The sequence below is a fragment of the Phyllobates terribilis genome, unplaced genomic scaffold, assembly GCF_046119375.1.
Source record: "Phyllobates terribilis strain yellow unplaced genomic scaffold, ASM4611937v1 Scaffold_2__4_contigs__length_985480577, whole genome shotgun sequence".
Lineage (NCBI taxonomy): Eukaryota > Metazoa > Chordata > Amphibia > Anura > Dendrobatidae > Phyllobates > Phyllobates terribilis.
The window spans coordinates 933042041-933063477 of record NW_027362762.1 but is presented as its reverse complement, the minus strand read 5'-3'; the positions used below and the strand labels follow the sequence as shown (position 1 = coordinate 933063477).

General features: G+C 45.0%; 2 protein-coding genes across 3 annotated transcripts in view; both read left to right on the top strand.

Moving 5' to 3' along the window:
• GART (phosphoribosylglycinamide formyltransferase, phosphoribosylglycinamide synthetase, phosphoribosylaminoimidazole synthetase) overlaps positions 1-5353 on the top strand; it is a 28255-nt gene extending 22902 nt beyond the window's left edge. For both annotated transcript variants that reach the window (XM_073668348.1, XM_073668349.1), the window contains exons 17-22: positions 100-303; positions 470-619; positions 2178-2308; positions 2571-2712; positions 3599-3714; positions 4182-5353. In XM_073668348.1, coding sequence (XP_073524449.1) covers positions 100-303; positions 470-619; positions 2178-2308; positions 2571-2712; positions 3599-3714; positions 4182-4388 — 950 coding nt within the window. In that variant the 3' untranslated portion in view covers positions 4389-5353. The remainder of the gene's footprint in view (positions 1-99; positions 304-469; positions 620-2177; positions 2309-2570; positions 2713-3598; positions 3715-4181) is intronic.
• An 11052-nt stretch (positions 5354-16405) lies between these two features.
• On the top strand, positions 16406-19460 carry DNAJC28 (DnaJ heat shock protein family (Hsp40) member C28). Its single transcript, XM_073670829.1, has 2 exons — positions 16406-16503; positions 18059-19460. Exon 2 carries the CDS (start codon positions 18094-18096, stop codon positions 19225-19227), a length of 1134 nt encoding a protein of 377 aa, XP_073526930.1. The 5' UTR covers positions 16406-16503; positions 18059-18093; the 3' UTR covers positions 19228-19460.
• Positions 19461-21437: the final 1977 nt, after the last annotated feature.

The window sequence follows — 21437 nt, the reverse complement described above, 5'->3', positions numbered from 1 at the left end:
CTCACCCAATCACGTTCTCAATGATGACTCTCCTCAGCTAGTGACTGGCTTCAGCTGCTCACAGCACAGGTTGTCCTCTAATGCACAACTATTTTTCAGATGCCCTTTGCTGGCAGATACCAGGTATTTTCTCTTGGCTTCAGAAGGAAGGTGGCCTATCGGAGGAGGAGATGAGCCGGACCTTTAACTGTGGTATCGGTTCTGTACTTGTCGTGGAGAACAGGTTTGCAGATGGTATCCTGAAGGAAATCCAGGCCGTTGAAGATGCATGGCTCATCGGAGAAGTAATCCTGCGCCCATCAGGTCAGACTACCTGCAGTTACCAGCAGTAATATATATGGGGAGCAATCGAGCAGAGCTAATGATAAAGGGCAGAGCAATGTTAGGAAAGCCCCGGCTCCCACAGTCCTTAGTCATAGAAAACCATTGCTGGAATTGGATACTGCAGTGATCTGTTACCTTCCCATAGGCTCCGAAAGTGTGAAAATCCAGAATCTGACTGCTGCTCTCTACAGGACAGAGCCACAACCACAGAGGTATATGTCTGCATCAGTCTGTGGTGGGGAACGTCTGGCTGTAGAGCCGAGAGTGAGAGTAGCCGTTCTCATTTCTGGGACAGGTAAGGACTTAATCTGATCTGTAGGAGTCAAATTATATAAAATATAGTAAAATGATAATCCAAAGTTGTAGGCTGTAAAATATGCATATAGAATCATAGAATGGTAGAGTTGGAAGGGACCTCCTGGGTCATCTGGTCCAACCCCCTGCTCAAAGCAGGATTCACTAGATCATCTCAGACAGATGTCTGTCCAGCCATCTGTCATGTCTTTGATGGTTGGTATAGGAAAGCAGGCTTGTCATCAGACATAACCTTAACAGTATAGATAATGATCTACAGTGCCAGGGCAGAATGGTTCAGATTAGTATATGTTCACAGACTGCAACTCTAGAGTATAATACAGGATGTACCTTGGGATCATTAATGTATGTACACCGTGACTGCACCAGCAGAATAGTGAGTGCAGCTCTGGAGTATAATGCAGGATGTAACTCGGGATCAGTACAGGAGAAGTCATGGATTTACTTTTAATTTTATGTAGATTTTTGCACAAAATTTAGAGACCGCTCTTAGACCACAGTACAAGAAGCCATGTAGCACTGGCCTATGAACAGCACATAATGAATGATAATGTGGTGTACGTGTCCATGTGAGACATAGACTTCACCTGCTAATATCATCCTGTGTGGCACAGTTCATTAGGCTATGTTCCCACGATGCAGAAATGCTGCATATTTTTTACGCTTCTCCCTGGCAGGAAAAACACATGCGGATTTTACATGCGTTTTTCCCGCCAGGTAGAAGCGTTTGTCAAGTGTTTTTGCATGCATTTCTGCACGCGGGTTATCAAGCGCTTTTCCAAGCGATTTTAGCATCACTTAGAAAAGTGCTTGACAACTTGTTCACACTATATAAATCCATGCAACCGGCATATATAGTGTGACCAAGTAATAGTTAAAAAAAAAAATAAAAAAGAATAAGAATGGTAAAAAAAGATTATACTCGCCTTCCGATGCCCTCCCGGTGTTAACTACCCCGCGTCCGGCGTCTTGCACTGCTTGCAGTGGTTTGAAGGACCTGTCATGACGTCATTGAGTCATGTGACCTGTCACATGACTCAGTGATGTCACCACAGGTCCTTCAAACAACCGCGAGCCGTGCAAGACACCGGACGCGGGGTACTTAACACCGGGAGGGCATCGGAAGGCGAGTATAATCTTTATTTTTTATTTTAAATTATTTTTTTTTACAGTTTCTATGGTACCCAGGTCTGGATGAGAGTCTCCTCTCCTCCAGACTTGGGTACCATCCGCACATAGAAGCGCATATTATCCGTGTGTACAAATGTACTGAGACGGATAATATGCGTTCAATGCAAGTCAGTGGCATTGATTACGCTGCGTGTCCGCAAAATTAATGGGCATGCTGCAGAAAATCCACAGCATGGGCATTGATATTTCGGCTTGTCATTGGGGACCATGGGGGGTGGATTACCAAGCGTTTATGCTGAGGAAATTCCGCAGCATAAATGCTTGGAAAACGCATAGTGGGCACACAGCCTTATATTGAGCCGTGCAGCATTATAACAGGTTTGCTCTGTTCGCTCTACTTTCCTCAGGTACAAATCTTGATGCCCTAATAAGAAGCACCCAGTCCCCCGGCAGCGCTGCGTACATTTCCCTGGTCATCTCCAACAAAGCTGATGTCGGCGGCCTGCAGAAGGCGGACGCTGCCGGGATTCCAACAAAGGTGCGTCGTTCTTTCTTGCACTATGATTTACCATCATCTGCAGCTTTCCACATGGCCATATTACAATTGACGGTCACTCTTGCTATATCCGCTAAGATAACGCCCAGCACTTCTGGATATATTGCACAATTTTTGGCATCCACATCACATTCCAGTCCTGCGTGCCCATCCTCACTCAGTAACGCTGCTCATTAGTCTGTCTGGCCTTGGTATATGGCTGTTTTTAGAATGACCTATACTAATCCAGCCTCTCCCATTGTAGGTGATTGACCACAGACAGTTCAGCAGCCGGGAAGAGTTTGATAACGCTATTGGGAAAGTTCTTGAGGAGTTCTCCATCGAGCTCGTATGTCTGGCCGGCTTCATGCGGATTTTATCTGGTCCCTTTGTCAGGAGGTGGAATGGTAAGTGTGGATAGTTACAAAATGTGTGGGGGGTTTTTTTTTTTATATATTTTTTTACATTCTGGGTGGTGATGTGAACACTTAAAAAAAAAATAAAATAAATACAATTAAATAAAATCTGTAATAAAACTGTACTCCTATGAAGCTTCACAAGTGTACAAATATGACAGCATTGCTATATGGCTGTTGTGTCTATCGGGACCTCATGTCCAATTTCTTAAATGCCACTACCATAATAGATTTGGGGGTTAAATTGGTGCGATGGGTGCTGGCTGTACAACACAGCTGGCACATGTGCTGTATGACAAGCAGTGCACGCAGGGCTCGGTGGGCTCCCTGACAACCATGTTTGCCAGGTACATATAGATACTACACTTAAGGACTCGAAGTAAAACTAGTCATAGAAGTTTCATAGGAAGCTCCCGGCTCATTCTGATCCTCCCTGATGGCAGATGGCAGCTCTCCCCACTCCTCCCATACACATTTAATGGTCGTCCAGTCACTTTCAGATACTCGTATTGCGCCACTTGGCACCGTCAATAACTTTTTCACTCACTTTAGCGTTTTGGCCTTAACTTCTGAACTTTCTGCTTGTTTAATAATTGGCTAATTATCTGTTTGATGGGGGGGGGGTTATGTAGCATGAAACGTTGTCTTTTTCAAATTAATCACTGTTCATGTACTGTGTGGACACGCCAGAGCTAGTTTTTACTAAAGAAGTCCCTCTTACTTGTCCTTGAGGGGGAATCCTGAGTGGTGGGGCTATCCCTTTTTATTACACACTAAAGTGGTCACATAGGACGACAACTTTCATCTCCATCGTCCTGACTTTTGTAGTACAATCCTATAGGACACTGACATTCTTTTTTTATATTTTTCCCGGCAGGAAAGATTCTCAATATCCATCCATCGCTGCTTCCATCATTTAAAGGAGCCCACGCCCACAAGCTGGTGTTAGAAGCCGGAGTGAGAGTCACCGGTTGTACTGTGCATTTTGTAGCTGTAAGTACATGAAAAGTTTTAAAACTTTGTTTTAATATTGGATGTTGTATAATTTATTGAAAAATCCCGCTGATCCCACACAGGCTACGCGACATATGATGGATGCGTGTCCTACGTGTAAGTGTGGAGGTGGTCAGAACTCCCCATACAGATGAATGGAGAGCACCGTGCACATACGGCCACCTCTCCACTGTTAATAGGGCTCGTCTTTACTGCCTGACCCTGTTAGCACGGATCGGACACTATAGGGACGTCCATATTGGCAATGGGAATAGTAACACCCAGTTGTGTGTATTTATTCAATGTTTCCAGGAGGATTAACAGAGGGGACAGCATTGCATTGCAGAGTTCTAAGAAATGATTCCTAAATTTTTAGTTTTACCAAATTCTTCTATTGTCCAATAAAACAAGTCAGAATAGTAGACTTTTCCTTTTAGTCCTAGAAATGACGTTTTTGTTTCTTGCAGGAGGAGGTTGATGCGGGAGCCATCGTCTATCAGGAGGCCGTACCTGTAGAGTTTGGTGATACTGTAGACAGCCTATCTGAGCGGGTCAAAAAGGCTGAACACAAGGCTTTTCCTGCAGCTTTAGAGCTCGTTGCCAGTGGTGCTGCAAAGCTGGGGGAAGATGGCAAAATCTGCTGGAATAAGAACCTGCTGTGCAATAAGCATTGAGGATAACGTGTGCGGAGTAATTCTGTATATATCTAGCTCTATTGCTTTTTCCCAATACAGTGTACCAAATCACCTGAATAGATGTAAAGCATAGCACACTGGCTGCCAATAGTCGCCACTAGAGGGAGCTCACTACACACTGTTCTACATTGGCCGATGCAGAGAGCTCCCTCTAGTGGAGACTTGCAGGAAGCCAGAATGTTATCTCTTAATCTCTCTACGCAGAGGATATGGTACTCAAAGATCTATATAAAGAAATCAGCCAATACATATCACTCAATATTTGGACCAAAATAAGATTTGATGTGTCAGATACATGTGAAGTCTATGATCTTGGTCCAGGCAGATGGTGAAATCATGAGATCCTTACAGTGCTATATCACAGAGCCATGCTGGCCGCCAGAGCGGTGGCATGGTAGCCGGTTTCCAACCATGGTCGGACAACTTTTATAGTTAGAACGCTAATCATTAGTCACCCTAGTGAGCTACCTGCCCCACCACCTAAAACCACGTCTCATCATTCCTAGAAGACGTCTTACATGTGAAGCCTTTTCATCAGGCTTTGGGCCCGGTGATTGAGCTCTATGTGCATTGTGTAAACCTGTGATATACAATTATATGTAGAAATGTTTTTTGTAAATACCTTTTCCATTTGTTCTCCTGATGTACAATATTTCAAATTTAAAAAAAAAAAAAAAAAAATGTTTTGGCTAAGAAAAAGATGTATGTGGGTCTAGATATAGTTTAGAGATGTGCAGTATCGACTGTTCATGGCACATAAACTGTTCCCTATATCCCACCCCAACTCCAGAAGCTAATAGTAGAACAAATATAAGAAACATAATAAATCATCAGATACTATTTCTTTATCCACTTAGGAGCCACTTCTTTCCTGATGAACTAATCATTCACACTGGAAAAACTGCAACAATCGGTCTTTATCCTAAATAAAATGGAAAACTAGCTCACTGAATGCAGCTGTCTATTAATGTCTATGGACAGGGATGGTGACTGGGAATCTTAAAGGGGTATTCTCATCGCAACGGCAGGCAGGCAAGCTGGCGGGCACGACTGACAGGCAAGCTGGCACAGGGAACTGAGGGCTGAGGAGAGTGTTAGCACACAAAAAGCAACCTTGCACAGGCACCTCCATTTTGGAGGAGGTGCCTTATATAGGGGGAAGTCCTCCGGCCATTGGCCGAGGACTCTTTAGGATGGCGCGCGCGGCCCCTTTAAGAGAAGGGAGCGCTCGCTCCCTAAGCACAGTGCCCGGGAAGCTGCGCGCATCAGGGAAGCAGGAAGACGCCGGACCAGGACCGCGTCGGTAAGGGGGGGCGGTGGCTCTGCCCGGCAGGAGGCAGAGACGCCGATGCTACAGTACCCCCCCCACCCACCTTACTCCCCCTCTCCAGGCCCCCCGAGAAATTCTTTAAGATGATGAGGGGTATGAATGTTCTCCCTGGGCTCCCAAGATCTCTCCTCCGGGCCAAACCCCTTCCAATCCACAAGAAAGAAGGTTTTTTCCTCTTACCCTCTTGGTGGCCAAAATGTTTTCTACCTCAAAGATGTCCTCAAGCGGAGACTGGAGCTGGGGTGGTACCTGGATCGTCAGAGAAGGGCAACTGGTTTGAGGAGAGATACGTGAAAGGAGTTGGGAATCCGTAAGGTGGCCGGGAGTTTCAGCTTGTAAGCCACGGGATTAATTTGGTTCAGAACCTCGAACGGACCGATGAACCGCGGACCCCACTTATAAGATGGTATCTTGAGACGAACATATTTGGAGGAAAGCCAGACTTTGTCTCCCAGACGTCTCTTATCAGCGTGTGTCTTCATCCGCTCGGAGGACTGAAGAAGCGCAGATCTGGTGTCTTCCCAAATTGCTGAAAATTCGCTGACTAGAGACTCCGCGGCAGGATTGTCTGCTGAAGAGGAGACTGGAAACTGAATCCGGAGGTGTCGACCGTAGACAAAAAACGGAGATTTAGTAGAAGACTCGCTCTCATGGTTGTTATAGGAAAACTCGCCCCAGGGCAGGAACTCAACCCAATCACTATGGTGAGCGTTGACAAAGTGCCGAAGAAAGCTGGTGAGGATTTGATTGATGCGTTCCACTTGACCATTGGACTGAGGATTATAGGCCGACGAAAAATCCAAGGAGACATCCAGCAGTTTGCATGTGGCTCTCCAGAAGCCCGAAGTGAATTGATCTCTGCGATCCGAGACAATGTTGAGGGGTAGGCCGTGAAGACAGATGTGATGGATGAAATCCTTAGCCAGCACCGGGGCAGATGGAAGACCAGCCAGAGGGATGAACTGGGCCATCTTAGAAAAGCGGTCGGCGACCACCCAAATGACAGTACATCCGGCAGAAACTGGGAGATCCGTGATGAAATCCATTGCAATATGTTGCCACGGAGCGGAAGGCACAGGAAGAGGAAGGAGACGGCCGGCTGGAAGGTGCCTGGGAATCTTGTTACGGGCACAGGAGGAACAAGCCGTGACAAAATCCGCAACATCCTTGTGCAGGGTAGGCCACCAGTAATGTCGGGCAACGAGCAGAAAAGTCTTCCTCTGGCCAGCTAATTTGGATAAATGGCCCCAGAGAAGAACCTTCTTCCGATCTGGAACCGCTACAAAGGTCTTACTGGGTGGTAGATGAGACAGGTCAAACGGAGCAACAGTCATTATTTTGGAGGGATCAATGATATGTAGAGGCTCCTCCTCTTGGTCAATAGACAGGAATGAGTGGGATAAAGCATCAGCTTTAAAGTTCTTGTTTGCCGGGCGGTAGTGCGGAGTGAAGCAGAATCGGGCAAAGAATAGAGACCTCCTGGCCTGACGCGGATTTAGTCTTTGGGCGTTCTGCAGATAAGCGAGGTTTTTGTGGTCAGTGTAGATGACCACCGGATGCAGAGCCCCCTCAAGCAAATAGTTCCACTCCTCCAGCGCTAATTTGATGGCCAGCAGTTCTCAATGTCCTATGGAGTAGTTGCGTTTGGACGAGGAGAAGAGCTTGGAGAAGAAGCCGCAGGTCACCATTCGCCCGGATGAAGGCTTCTGGGTGAGCACTGCTCCGGCCCCAGAGGAGGAGGCATCAACCTCCAGGAAGAACTGCTTGTTACAATCCGGACGGTGTAGCACAGGAGCGGAGGAGAAGGCTTGTTTGTCAGGCAAAATGTATTTTTGTCCGAGTTTTAAAAATGAGAGATGTCCTAAATTTCCACCCCCCTGTCCATTTGTAAGACATAGGATTCACTGTAGCTTCCCCCAACCGAGGAATTTTTATGACGCCATAAAACCTCAGCCCAGAGCAAGTATACTAGTATACCCTGGATTTTTCCCTCCAATTCTATTGTTTAGCTTTACAAACGTTGAATGGCGATTTTAATAATGCACATGACGGTCACAAACACAGGGACCACATTTTTGGAATGCTCACCTTTTCCCCATTATAATAATATATCTTGCATAACTGAGAAACGACCGGGAACTGGGGAAATGGATTCTGAGCATCATAGAGATTTCATATTTGATATCCATCTTCATGAATAGTGGTGACAGCAAACATGAGGTCTCCTTCTTGGATGTGGGACCCCCCCCCCACACCGAGATATGAAATTTGAAGGAGTTTTAGGTCTTCTGCAGCTGGGTGGGTTCACAAAACCGAGCCCCCGTGTGAGGTAAACACCATGGGTGTCACCTAAGGTTTTGGCCCTTTGCTAAAAGCCAGAACGGCCATTTTCCAAGTTATTCTTGCCAGGGACGTCAGACGCATGCCCTACACTCTGCGTGGAAGAATCGCATCTAATTTCCGGGGAGCCGTCCCCCCCCACAGAATCTGAGACCATCACCACGTAGCACAGGTTTTGCTATCACTTATTAAAATAAAAGGGATAACTGTTTATGCATATATGTAAATTGTCTCTTTTATAATATCTTGTATATCTTTTGTAAACACTGCCCACTTTCGGGAGTAAATCATTATTATTTACCAGCTTTGTTCTTCTGGTCCCATGTCGAGCAAACACGTTCCTCACCCGCTAATTCACGTTACCTAACAGGTACCCGATCCACCTGTTAAGCGATCGGTGGTGGCAGTATACCAGTATTTATGTGATATTGTGGTTTGAGGGTGGCTGGTCGGAGGTATATATACGTTCCTGGAAGGAACTGGTGGTATATATACGTCCTGTCATATCACGTGCCACAATAGTCGACATAAATTAGAGCAGCTGTGCCCGTGCTTATCCTCGGTCAATACCGTGTTTGACCAGCAGGATAAGTGGGCGCCAGAGAGCTGCAAGGTCTGACCCAAAAGTGGGTGTTTTCGTGACATTGTTTAAGGGAGACTAAGGCATTCTCCACCTCGGAAGTCCATTCCCTGGGATTTGCTCCTTTTACGGGTGAGCGCTGAGATGGGCGCAGTCCAGGAGGACGAATGAAGAGGCGGTAATAATTTGCGAAACCCAGGAACCGTTGAATCGCCTTCATGCCCTCAGGTCGGGGCCACTTTAAGACAGCAGACACCTTCTTGGGATCCATCTGCAGTCTGGTCTCGGAGATGATTTATCCCAGAAACGGCAGAGAGGTCTGCTCAAAGAGACATTTCTCGTATTTAGCATACTGGCGATTCTTCCTTTGCCTCAGCAGAACCTGACGAACCTCCCTCCGGTGTGAGGGCAGCTCCGGGGAGAACACTAAGATATCGTCCAGGTACACCACCAGGGGGTCCTCTCTCCCACAGGGGGTTAAGCCACGCCAACGCCTGTCCGGTGACGTGAGACATGATGAATGCCACCTTGGCCCGGTCGGAGATGAACCGGTGTGCCAGAAGTTCAAAGTGCAGCGTGCACTGATTAATGAAGCCCCCACATAAGACAGGATCACCATCGAAACGTGGAGGTGCAGAAAGCCGGGTGCCACAGCGCCACTGGGTAGAGGTGTCGCCGGAGCGGGTGTCGCTCGATAAGAGACAGACACAATCTGGGTGGACAGCGTGTCCAGTCGGGAGTTGACTGTCCGCAGATAGGACAGGATAGTTTCCTGCTGGGATCTCTGACGAGAGACCTCCTGGTACAGTTCTGAGAGCGAAGGGGCCTGAGAGCCACTGGATTCCATGGCCTGTGCAAACTGTTACGGATCCGGGTGGTGGAACCTCTGTACTTTGGGGCAAGGAGGGACCAGAGGGGCGTAACGAAGTGCCTACTCGGACTGACCCAGGTCACACGGGGGCTTAGTCGACTCCGTGAACTACGGAGGGCCCGGGCAGGTGGACCAGGTACCACTCTGGGACCGACCTCGAGAGAGAGCAGGCGACTCCCACGGGTCAGATGACTGAGGCTGACAGGTACAGCAGATGAGCACGGCAGGTAGGCAGGTGGGTGCTCCGGGTAGACAAGCAGGCGGGTATGGCAGATGTCTACCCGGAGCACCCGTCTGGCTAAGCAGGTGGGTATGGCAGATAGCCAGACTGGTGCTCCGGGTAGACAAGCAGGCGGGTATGGCAGATAGCCAGACGGGTGCTCCGGGTAGACAAGCAGGCGGGTATGGCAGATAGCCAGACTGGTGCTCCGGGTAAGCAAGCAGGCGGGTATGGCAGATAGCCAGACGGGTGCTCCGGGTAAGCAAGCAGGCGGGTATGGCCAGATGGGTGCACTGGGCTGGTGGGCACGGCTGTTGGGCAGGCTGGCACAGGGACCTGAGGGCGGAGAGTGTTGGCACACAAAACCAACCTTGCACAGGCACCTCCATTTTGGAGGAGGTGCCTTATATAGGGGAAGTCCTCCGGCCATTGGCCGGGGACTCTTTTGAAGGGGCCGTGTGCGCGCCCTAAGCATAGTGCCCAGGAAGCTGCGCACACCAGCAGCAGCAGGGGAGCAGGAAGACGCCGGACCAGGACCGCGGCGGTAAGGGGGACGGTGTTTCTGCCCGGCAGGAGGCAGAGACGCCGATGCTACACTGGTGTTGGATCCTGCTCGTGCACCATAGATATAGGAAGTGCTGTGATATTCTACTTTATTTGATTTTCTCCAAAAAGCTTGTCGGCAGAGGGAAGCATGAAGTGCTCTAAAATGTCCTGGTCGACGGCTGCGCTGACTTTGGTCTTGATAAAACACAGTGGACCTACACCAGCAGATGACATGGCTCCCCAAACCATCACTGATTGTGGAAACTTCACACTAGACCTCAAGCAGCTTGGATTGTGGCCTCTCCACTCTTCCGCCAGACTCTGGGACTTTGATTTCCAAATGAAGATTGGGACTCTGGGACCTTGTGGAGTGTGTCAATGACTACCTTCTGGACATCTGTCAAGTCAGCAGTCTTCCCTATGATTGTGGAGCCTACTGAAACAGATTAAGGGACCTTTTTAAATGTTTTGGAAGCCTTTGCAGGTGTTTTTTGTTAATTATTCTAATTTACTGAGATGATGATTATGGCTTACAGCCAATGAAAACACAAAAGTCATTAACAGAAATAAACACTTGAAATAGATCACTCTGTTTTTAATGACTCTATATAATATATTTATTTCAGTTCTTCAATACAAAAAGTGAAACTAATTAACTTTTCGATGATATGCTAATTTAGTGAGATGCACCTGTATAATACATGTACTACTATGGTAAAATAAAGAGAAAAAAACCCCAAAACACCACAATTGCCATTTTTCTGTCTTCGCAAATTCATTTAAAAATCTATTAAAATGTGAAATTTACAGCGAAGTCGTGTCAATAAAACGCCAGTTCTCTTCAGATAAAAAAAGCTCTCGTACACATTCATTGACTAAAAAGAAAAAAGTTATAGATTTCAGAATGCGGCAACACAAACCAAAAGTTATCTTTTACAAAGTTTTTTTTTTTTTTTTTTTTTTTAAGCCACTAAAACATCCGGCCTTATACTGTACGTTTGGCGAACCCGAACATCCACCGGTTCACTCATCCCTACAGGGCAGTACTAATCCTTTAAGGATTTCACAGTGACAAAGTCTGCTATACAGTTTCAGTGTCTTTAAATGGGTTAACAACTAACTCAGTGATCGAAATCAGAGGTTGGTTATTAATGGAACATATTCTTATTGGGTCAAAGATAACAGTGGGGTACCTAAGGGGTCAGTGTTGGGCCCTCTTCTTTTTAACATAGAATTTCAATATGTGTAGATGATACTTAGCTCTACAAGGTAATCAACACAGAGGAGGATAATTTAATATTACAGTGGTATTTATTTAACCAGGAGGCCTGGGTCGAGAAATGGTCGATAGAAGTTTAAAGTAGAAAAATATAAGGCCATGCACTTGGGGCAAAACATAATCTACAATTTTACCATTTAGTATTAAACACTGGGAAAATCTGTCAATGATAAAGACCTGGGGGTAACGGTGGACAGCAGACTCAACTTTAGTAAACAGTGCCAGGCAGCTGCTGCCAAGACAAATAGAGTCATGGGAGCCATTAAAAGACATATTTTCAGTGGGTACAGTATTGTACGGTGCAAGTCGGAAGCGGATGTATGGAGTGGGCTCACGGGGTGACCCCGCACCATTCTCACCAGGTGATGGCTGTGTTACAGCCAGGATCTGCCTCTAATAATCGGGGGTGAAGTGAAGATCCGCCTGCAATTGTTAACCTGTTAATTGCTGCTGTCCAGAGGCATAGCTAGGGGTTTGGCTCAGTGGGGATGAAACTTCTTAGTGGGCCCCTAACCCGATAACCCTGATTACAAATGTGGTGGCGCACCCTAATACTGGATGTAGGAGAACCTCAGCAGATGACCGGGTTGTTACTAAAAAAAAATCTCTATACAAAGACCAACACTGATATTACTGGCATATGGTGACCACATAGTGGTAGATACCAGTGCTGCAAAACATATAAGAGATGAGAGTACAGTTACTGATGGTGACTTACAGCTGACATTTTTTTCTTGTGGAGGCAGGGCCGGCTTCAGGTATCCATGGGCCCCGGGCGAAAGAGTCTTAGTGGGTCCCTTTAACACATACCACGATTCATGATGCACAGATACAGCAGAGAAATATAGTTATAGTACAAGGCCAAAGATTTCACTGACTTCTTAGATATCACTCAAGTAATGTATTATAAATTCTACAATAGGTCAGAAACCGGCGAATCCTTGCAGCGCAGAGTGCAGACCGGACAGTATAGTCCTCCATACAGAATAATGGGCCCCACATAGTCCTCCATACAGAATAATGGGCCCCACATAGTCCTCCATACAGAATAATGGGCCCCACATAGTCCTCCATACAGAATAATGGGCCCCACATAGTCCTCCATACAGAATAATGGGCCCCACATAGTCCTCCATACAGAATAATGGGCCCCACATAGTCCTCCATACAGTATTATGGGCACCACATAGTCCTCCATAGAGTATAATGGCCCCACATTATGCTCTATACAGCATAAAGTGCCCCATATATTGCTCCATACAGAATAATGAGACCCATATATTGCTCCATACAGAATAAAGAACCCCATATAATGCTGTATACAAAATAATTGACCCCATATAATGTTCCATACAGAATTACTGACCCCATATAATGCTCCATACAGAATAATGAGCCCTATTTAATGCAGTCTGCAGAACCTGCAGGGCACGTATCAGGTTAGCTAAAGCTGACAATGAATTAAGGCTTGCAAGAGATGTCAAAAGCAATAAAAAAGGATTTTGGGGGTATGTTAAAAGTAAAAGAAAAGTCAAAGATGCTATAGGATTTTTACAGGATGAAAATGGTGAAATGGTAAGAAAGGATGTTGAGAAGGCCGATCTTTTTAATTCCTATTTTGCATCAGTTTTCTCTCAGAAATAAAATGTAACATCAACTGATCTTCACTGTCCTATTAAAGGAATAGAAGAATCCAGGTTATCTGTAAACAGAAAGACTGTGAGGGAATATTTAGCTAACATAAATGAGTTCAAGTCTCCAGGTCCAGATGAATTACACCCCAGAGTACTGAAGGAGATTGTAGAAGAAATTTTAGAACCACTCTCCATAATCTTTGAAAATTCTGGGAGAACAGGAGAAGTCCCAGAAGACTGGAGAAGAGCAAATGTTCCTATCTTCAAAAAGGGGAAGAAGGTGGACCCAGGGAACTATAGGCCGGTGAGTCTGACTTCTATACCAGGAAAGATCTTTGAACAAATTATTAAACAACATGTATGTAAGTACCTGGATAAGAATGAAGTGATTAACCAGAGTAAGCATGGGTTTGTAACTAACAAGTCATGTCAGACTAACTTAATTTACTTCTATGACAGAATCACTGACTGGGTGTGTAGAACGGGCAAGAAAGCTTGTAAAAGAACCTCAACATGACGTTTCAAGGATGGAGCGAGACTGTATCTGGCCAGTAGATGGCAGTCAAGCGGAACCAAAATATACAAGGGAAGTTGCAGGGGGAGCAGGTTCAGACGCTGAACCCGATCAGGTGACTTCCAGGAAGGAGTTCAGAGAGATAAGAGGCCAGCGCGCCAAACCTGAGGGGTCTTTGGTGCCAAGCAGCAGAGAGGAGCAGACGTGCTCCCTGCGTCCTGAGAAACCCCGCGTGACAGGCCAAATCCAGAGGCCTGAGAGGTGGTCCAGCCGGGCACCGGTAAAAGAGCTCCGGATCCCTCACAGTTGTGACCCAAGTGCTGTGCCTGCTGAGGATACTAGGAACCTGATCGCTGTGCTGAGTGAGTTCGCGGAACCCGACATCGCCCGCCAACAGACGAGGCCTGGACCCCCCTATCCAAGGCTCGAGAGACTGCCTCCAACGGCCAAGCAGAGAGGAGCTGCGTACGTGAGCAGGGCCGTAACTTCCACTGCTCACCCATGGTATCGGGGACAATTGGGTTTAAGTACTCAGGTTGGGAGGGGAACGGTTGGGGCTACAGTAGCACAACGTGATTTGATTGAATTTATCCGGAAGAGACTCACGGCCTAGCGGGAATAACCGGTGACCCCCGCTAGGGCCAAATTCACGGTTAAAGAACTTGTGTGGTGTCTCTCATGCTTGAGGGCATCACCTTACTTTAAGAGACTGCGCCTTATTTTAAGAGACTGCACCTTATTTTAAGAGACTGCGCCTTACTTTGAGAAATTTCGTATTTTTCTGATATTTCAAACCACTGTTCATTACCCTTGTTGCTAATCCCTTGTTTCAGTATACCTGTTGTATAAAACTGTTTACAATCATCTCTGACTGTTCTCGCCTTGTGTCTCTGTGCGTTGCATTCCGGCACCTGCATTACAGGTGAATCAGGGAAATGCTGTACATATAGTATATCTTGACTTCAGCAAAGCATTTGACAAAGTATCTCACACCATCCTTATTGAAAAAATGACCAAGTATGGAATGGACAAGGCAACTGTTAGGTGGATTCATAACTGGCTTAGTGATCGGACTCAAAGAGTGGTTGTAAATGGCTTCACATCCAGCTGGATGAATGTCTCAAGTGGGGTACCACAGGGCTCTGTCCTGGGACCTGTATTGTTCAACATATTTATCAATGATTTAGATAAAGGAATTGAGGGTAAACTGATTAAATTTGCTGATGACACAAAGCTAGGAGGGATAGCTAATACTAGAGAAGAGAGAGAGAGGATTCAAAAAGACCTAAATAAACTGGAGCAGTGGGCAGCAACCAACAGAATGGTTTTTAACGGGGAAAAATGCAAAGTACTACATCTGGGCAATAAAAATGAAAAAAGCTTCTACAGAATGGGAGGAATAGAGCTAAGCAACAGTACATGTGAAAAAGACTTAGGTATACTAATAGATCACAGACTGAACATGAGTCAACAGTGTGATGCAGCAGCAAAAAAGGTAAATACAATTCTGGGATGTATTAACAGAAGCATACAGTCTAGATCACGTGAAGTCATTATCGGTCTTTACTCCTCTTTGGTCAGACCTCATCTGGAATACTGTGTACAGTTTTGGGCACCACATTTTAAAAAAGACATAGACAAACTGGAGCAAGTTCAGAGAAGAGCGACCAGAATGGTGACTGGTCTGCAAACCATGTCCTATGAGGAACGGTTACAGGATTTGGGAATATTTAGCTTGCAAAAAAGAAGACTGAGAGGAGACTTAATAGCTGTCTACAAATATGTCAAGGGCTCTCACATTGTAGAAGGATCATCTTTATTCTCATTTGCACAAGGAAAGACTAGAAGCAATGGGATGAAACTGAATGGGAGGAGACACAGATTAGATATTAGAAAAAACGTTTTGACAGTGAGGGTGATCAATGAGTGGAACAGGCGGCCACGAGAGGTGGTGAGTTCTCCTTCAATGGACGTCTTGAAACAGAGGCTGGACAGACATCTGTCTGAGATGATTTAGTGAGTCCTGCTTTGAGCAGGGGGTTGGACCAGATGACCAAGGAGATCCCCTCAAACTCTACCATTCTATGATTCTATGATATAATGCTCCATGCAGAATAATGGACCCCATATAATGCTGCATACAGAATAATGGACCCCATAATAATGCTTCATACAGAATGGTCCCCATATATTGCTCCACACAGTTCCATTGACCGAAAACTAAAAATGTTACTGGTCTCGGAAAATAGCGACGCAACCCCCCAAAAATTGTTTAGCAAACTTCTGATTTTTTTACCACTAAAATAATAAACAAACTGGACATGTTGGGTATCGACGTAATCGTACTGATGAGGAGAATCATACTGCAAGGTCATTTCCACCACACAATGTACACAGTAAAAACCGTTCCCACAAAACAAAGTCAGAATTGCGTTTTTTTCACAATTTCTCCCCATTCTTTCCCGTTTTGCAATACATTATGTGGTAAAATGAATGGTGTCATTCAAAACTAAAAACTCGTCCCGCAAAAAACAAGCCCTCATATGTCTATGTGCACAGAGAAATAAAAAAAGTTATGGAAAATCCATGTAAAAAATGCAGGTAGACAGACCCCAAATCACACAGGCAAAAGATAAAGTATTCATAAAATAACCAGCAGATGGCACTGCTGTCAAATAATACAGAACTACATTTCCCAGAAGTCTGTCCTGCACAACAAACATGTCTGCTTCCTGAAAGGAGAGGAGTGCACAGCTGATCTGTGCAACTATAAGCCATAGGTAAGTAAAGCCACATGCACACACAGCTGTTTTATCAATCTGGTGCAGCCTTTGCTGTGAATGGAGAGATGGGAAAAGTTGCCGATTGTGCAATGTCCGTGTGACCCTGACCCCCAGATAGTCAGTGACAACCGTGCAGTCTGTGGCAGCAGAAAATGCAGAAGCTATTCATTATATATAGCAGCTTTGCTTTTAAGAGTAGCGTATGCATATTATAAAGGTTGTCCAATTTTATTTTTTTTACATTTTTTTATGGATTAAAAATAATTTTTGCAATTGGGTTTCAATAAATATTTTGTGCTGTTTTGATTCTTTCCCTGCACACTCAATTTTGATGTCATAAATCAGCTGAGAGGAGCTCAAAAAAATCACAGGTAAAAGAGTTAGGAAGTTTTCTTTAAACTTCAGGACAAGTTCATTCACTGACGGATTCTCAGTCAAATTATTCTGCAGAGAGCAACACAGAAGCTATAGAAGGCAAAGGGTGCATAAATTTTAACCAAACCCAATTTCAAAAATTATTTTTAGCTAAATTTACAAGCATTATTTGACCAATCCTGGGCCCCTTCAAGCAACAATGTCCCCCTTCCGGGTATAATATCCTCCATACTGTGCCCCTTCCAGTAATAATGTCCCACATACAGGTGTAATGTCCCCTTCCCAGCCCCTTCCAGTAATATGTCCCTCATTACTGCTCATGGTGATCATCCAATGTATTCTCCTTTATATACCGCCATAAGACACCGAGTGTGGCATTAAGTTTGGTGGACACTACATGTAGAACTCAGTGGTGTAGAGTCCGATAGATCCCTGTGCAAAATTTGGACCTGGTCTCCCATCTACATATTGGTCAGATGTATTAGTCCTTTTAGCGTTCTAAATCCTAGAAAGGCATACGTGTTTCCTCCCCATAATGTAATAATGCCCCCCATCCTGTACTAATGTCATCCATCCTGGGACCATTCCAGTAATAATGTCTTCCATTCTGGGCCCTTTGCAATACTAATGTACAATATCCTGTGCCCCTTCCAGTAAGAATGTTCCCCACCCTTGGCCCCTTCCAGTAATAATGTCCAACATCCTGGGCCCCTTCCTGGTATAATGTCCCCCATCCTGTCTCTATGTAACACATGTTGAGGAGCAGCAGCCCCAAGGAGGACATTAGGCAGCAATACTGAGCATTGTAACTATGAATCCAGCTCTGGAGTGAGATAAAACACTTACTAGAAAGCTCCAGAACAGATCTGTGTCTTTCTCTGTCTCTCTCTCACACACTTTTCCTTACTCCTCTTTTCCCTAGACTTCCCTCTAATCTGATCCCTCAGTGAGCTTGCAGTCCATCTTGGGACTTTAGCAGTTTTTCACAGTGATTGATTAGCCCAGGAGGCAGAGAAGAAAGTGGATCATAATTAGAGAGAAAAAGGCATATTATATGATGAAATATATTAAAAAGTTCCCTATATTCTCTTGTACTTTTGATTTCTGAAGCGTTTGTTGAAACGACAGCGACTATGTAATTCTGCCCCATTATTGTTGTTTTTTTTCCCTCTCGCAGGTTTCTTTTATGTTCACTTTCTTCACTATACCAACATGAAATTCATTAGTCTACTTCTAACTCAGAATACAAGAAATCCCCTCTGTTTTTTGGATACTGCAAATAAATTTCCCAGCTGTGAAGTCTTGAAGTTCTGTGGTTATTCGACCTACAAGCAGAAAAGAAACATCAAGGATTGTTACCAGATTCTTAATGTCCCCGAAGGATGTTCTGCCGATGAAGTGAGAGATTCTTATAAAACCTTAGCGAAGAAATACCATCCAGATAGTGGAGCAACCTCTGCAAGTGCCACTAAGTTCATGCAGATAGATGAAGCCTACAGGGACTTATTGACCCACTTGGCCAAAGAGTCTAAAAAAACACAAACTCTGGAAGACGATGAAGAAAAGTTGTCAGAATATAAAATGCCACAGCATAGACATTACTTGAATTATGAGGGTGTAGGTTTCGGTACGCCAAGTCAAAGAGAGCGTCAGTATGTGCAGTTTCGCGTTGACCGTGCTACTGACCAGGTTCTAGATTTTCGGAAGCAGAAGCTAGAACAACAGTATGCTGAAAACTCAATGATAGCCAAAGATGTAAAGCACAGCAAAAAGGTCAAAATTACTCAAGCCATTGAGCGTCTAGTAGAAGACCTTATCCAAGAGTCCATGGCCAAAGGGGATTTTGATAATCTCAGTGGAAAAGGAAAGCCCCTCAATAAATTCTCCTCGTGTCCACATATTGACCCTATGACCCATAATCTCAACAGAATATTGATAGATAACGGTTATCAACCCGAGTGGATTGTGTTGCAGAAAGAGATCCGGGAAACTATAGATAAATTGAGACAAGATTTGGTGGCTTCTCGGAAAAAACTAGGTGATCCCATGACCTACAGGCAGGAAACCCAGTGGATGGAGATTTGCGAGACGTTCAGAGAAGACATAACCAAACTCAACAAAAGAATCAGTGACTTTAATCTGGTTGTTCCTCTATTGAGCAGACAGATGGTCCATTTCAGGGCAGAGAAAGAAATATCGCGAGCGGAGCAGGCTTTTATCACCTTCAAGGAACAAATGAATGCGGCAAATAACTCTAAAGTTGCTGAAAAGACGGGCAATGATCGGGTCAACCCTACAGAGATCTTCTTAAATTGGATAAACCGGTGGAAGAACTTCAGAAGTTAAAAAATAAAGATTATTTGAATATTATATAATGAATGGATATATTATGTCAGGTTATGAATTATACAGGGCTGAGCAGTGATGTAGTTGGGTAGTAATGTTGTCGTACGTCACTGAGGCCATGGGTTTCAATCCAATTTGGCAACATGTAATTTGCTGTTTTTCCCCTATTCTTTGCTTTATTTCCTTAAAGGGAACCTGTCATGTCCCCAAACACTACTAACCTGCAGATATAGGGTTAATCTGTAGGTACATAGTGTTACAATGCTGTCCGGGCCACCACACGGAGAGCGCTGTTACCGGGAAGAAATTAACTTTACACCTTCTGGGCGCCGCCGGCTTTCAGTCATACAGGCATGAACAAAGAGGTATCAGTCACCACTCAGTACACTGTCAGAGGCGACTGCAAGCATGGCCCGACACCATGCTCTGCATGAATGCCCTGTAGAGCCAGCTGTCAAAGTGCCGGGACGTGCTTACTACCACTGTGCACAATGCTGTGAATGACTGCAGCTGCAAAAGTCGGCGGCTCCCGGGAGGAATAAAGTTTTTCTTCTGGTAGCCGGGCTATCAGTGTAACGGCCGTGCTGTATTGTAGCGCTGTTTACCTACAGATTAACCCTATATCTGCAGGTTAATAAGTTTGGGAACATGACCGGTTCCTTTTAAAGGGTGTGTACTAAGATTGCTACATGGCACTAAATAAATGAGAAGTGGCTGATAACTGGGGGGTCTGTCCCACCATGTGGACACCTACACCTGTCACTGTAGCAGCATGGGTGCTGGGCCTTCATTCAGAGTCTATGAGACTGATGAAGTAGCAGAGCTCTGTACCTAGGTATCTGTCTCCATTAGTCACATAGACTATGAATAAAGCATCAGTTTCCTACTCTTTTGCCTTCCCACCACAACCTGTCACGCAAGGTGTGGAAAAGACTAAGTGCAACACGAAGGGAAGAGGGGAGGAAGCCCAAACACTAGGGAAAGGGGGAGTGGAGACCCCTAGGCAGATCTAATATCACCCTGCCTACCCTACCGTCCCTATATAGGTTCGACATCTATCACTGAGCAGGACCCTGAACCCTGGATGACCCTAGAGCTTGGCCCTAGATAGGGAGGGGTGAGCACCAGTCAGGCCCCACTACAAACTAAAGACAACAAGGTAGACAAACAAAGGGGATAAACGTAGCTTGAGCAGACACCAGAGGAGTACCGCCAACTGTCCTCCAAGGGCACCAGAGAAGACGCTAGCCGACTGCTAGTGCTCCAAGCTCCATAGAAGTATCACCGACGATTCCCTGAGTGTTTTTAACTCCCAGGCAAGGGTGTGTCATTCAGCAGGAGGGAGGTCACCGCTGAAGGCAGAAGGATTAAGAAGGCGTCCTCAACCAATGGTAGCAGGAGATCATCTTGGATAACTCTAAGCACCAGGATGACCCTGTGATTTTATGGGAGACGGCGAAGGCGGTACTTCTGGGGAAAATTCTGGCATATACATTTTATCAGAAAAAAAAAGTTTTTAAAAAATATAATGAACTCTTCACTGAACTGAAACAAGTCTACACTAAATTCTTACTTGACCCGTCCCTCATGAATAAGGAGCATTGGTCACAAAAGCAAACAGAATTTAATCTCTATGCAGTTTTAAGGGAAAAATTTAATCTTTCTAAATCAGAAACCTACAGTACAGACCAAAAGTTTGGACACACCTTCTCATTTAAAGATTTTTCTGTATTTTCATGACTTTGAAAATTGTACTTTCACACTGAAGGCATCAAAACTATGAATTAACACATGTGGAATTATATACTTAACAAAAAAGTGTGAAACAACTGAAAATATGTCTTATATTCTATGTTCTTCAAAGTAGCCACCTTTTGCTTTGATGATTGCTTTGCACACTCTTGGCATTCTCTTGATGAGCTTCAAGAGGTAGTCACCGGAAATGGTTTTCACTTCACAGGTGTGTCCTGTCACGTTTAATAAGTGGGATTTCTTGCCTTATAAATGGGGTTGGGACCATCAGTTGTGTTGTGCAGAAGTCTGGTGGATACACAGCTGATAGTACTACTGAATAGACTGTTAGAATTTGTATTATGGCAAGAAAAAAGCAGCTAAGTAAAGAAAAACAAGTGGCCATCATTACTTTAAGAAATGAAGGTCAGTCAGTCCGAAAAATTGGGAAAACTTTGAAATTGTCCCCAACTGCAGTT

Bases quoted from the DNA above. Each gene is read 5' to 3' on its own strand.
- DNAJC28 (XM_073670829.1), top strand. From the start codon at position 18,094: ATGAAATTCATTAGTCTACTTCTAACTCAGAATACAAGAAATCCCCTC.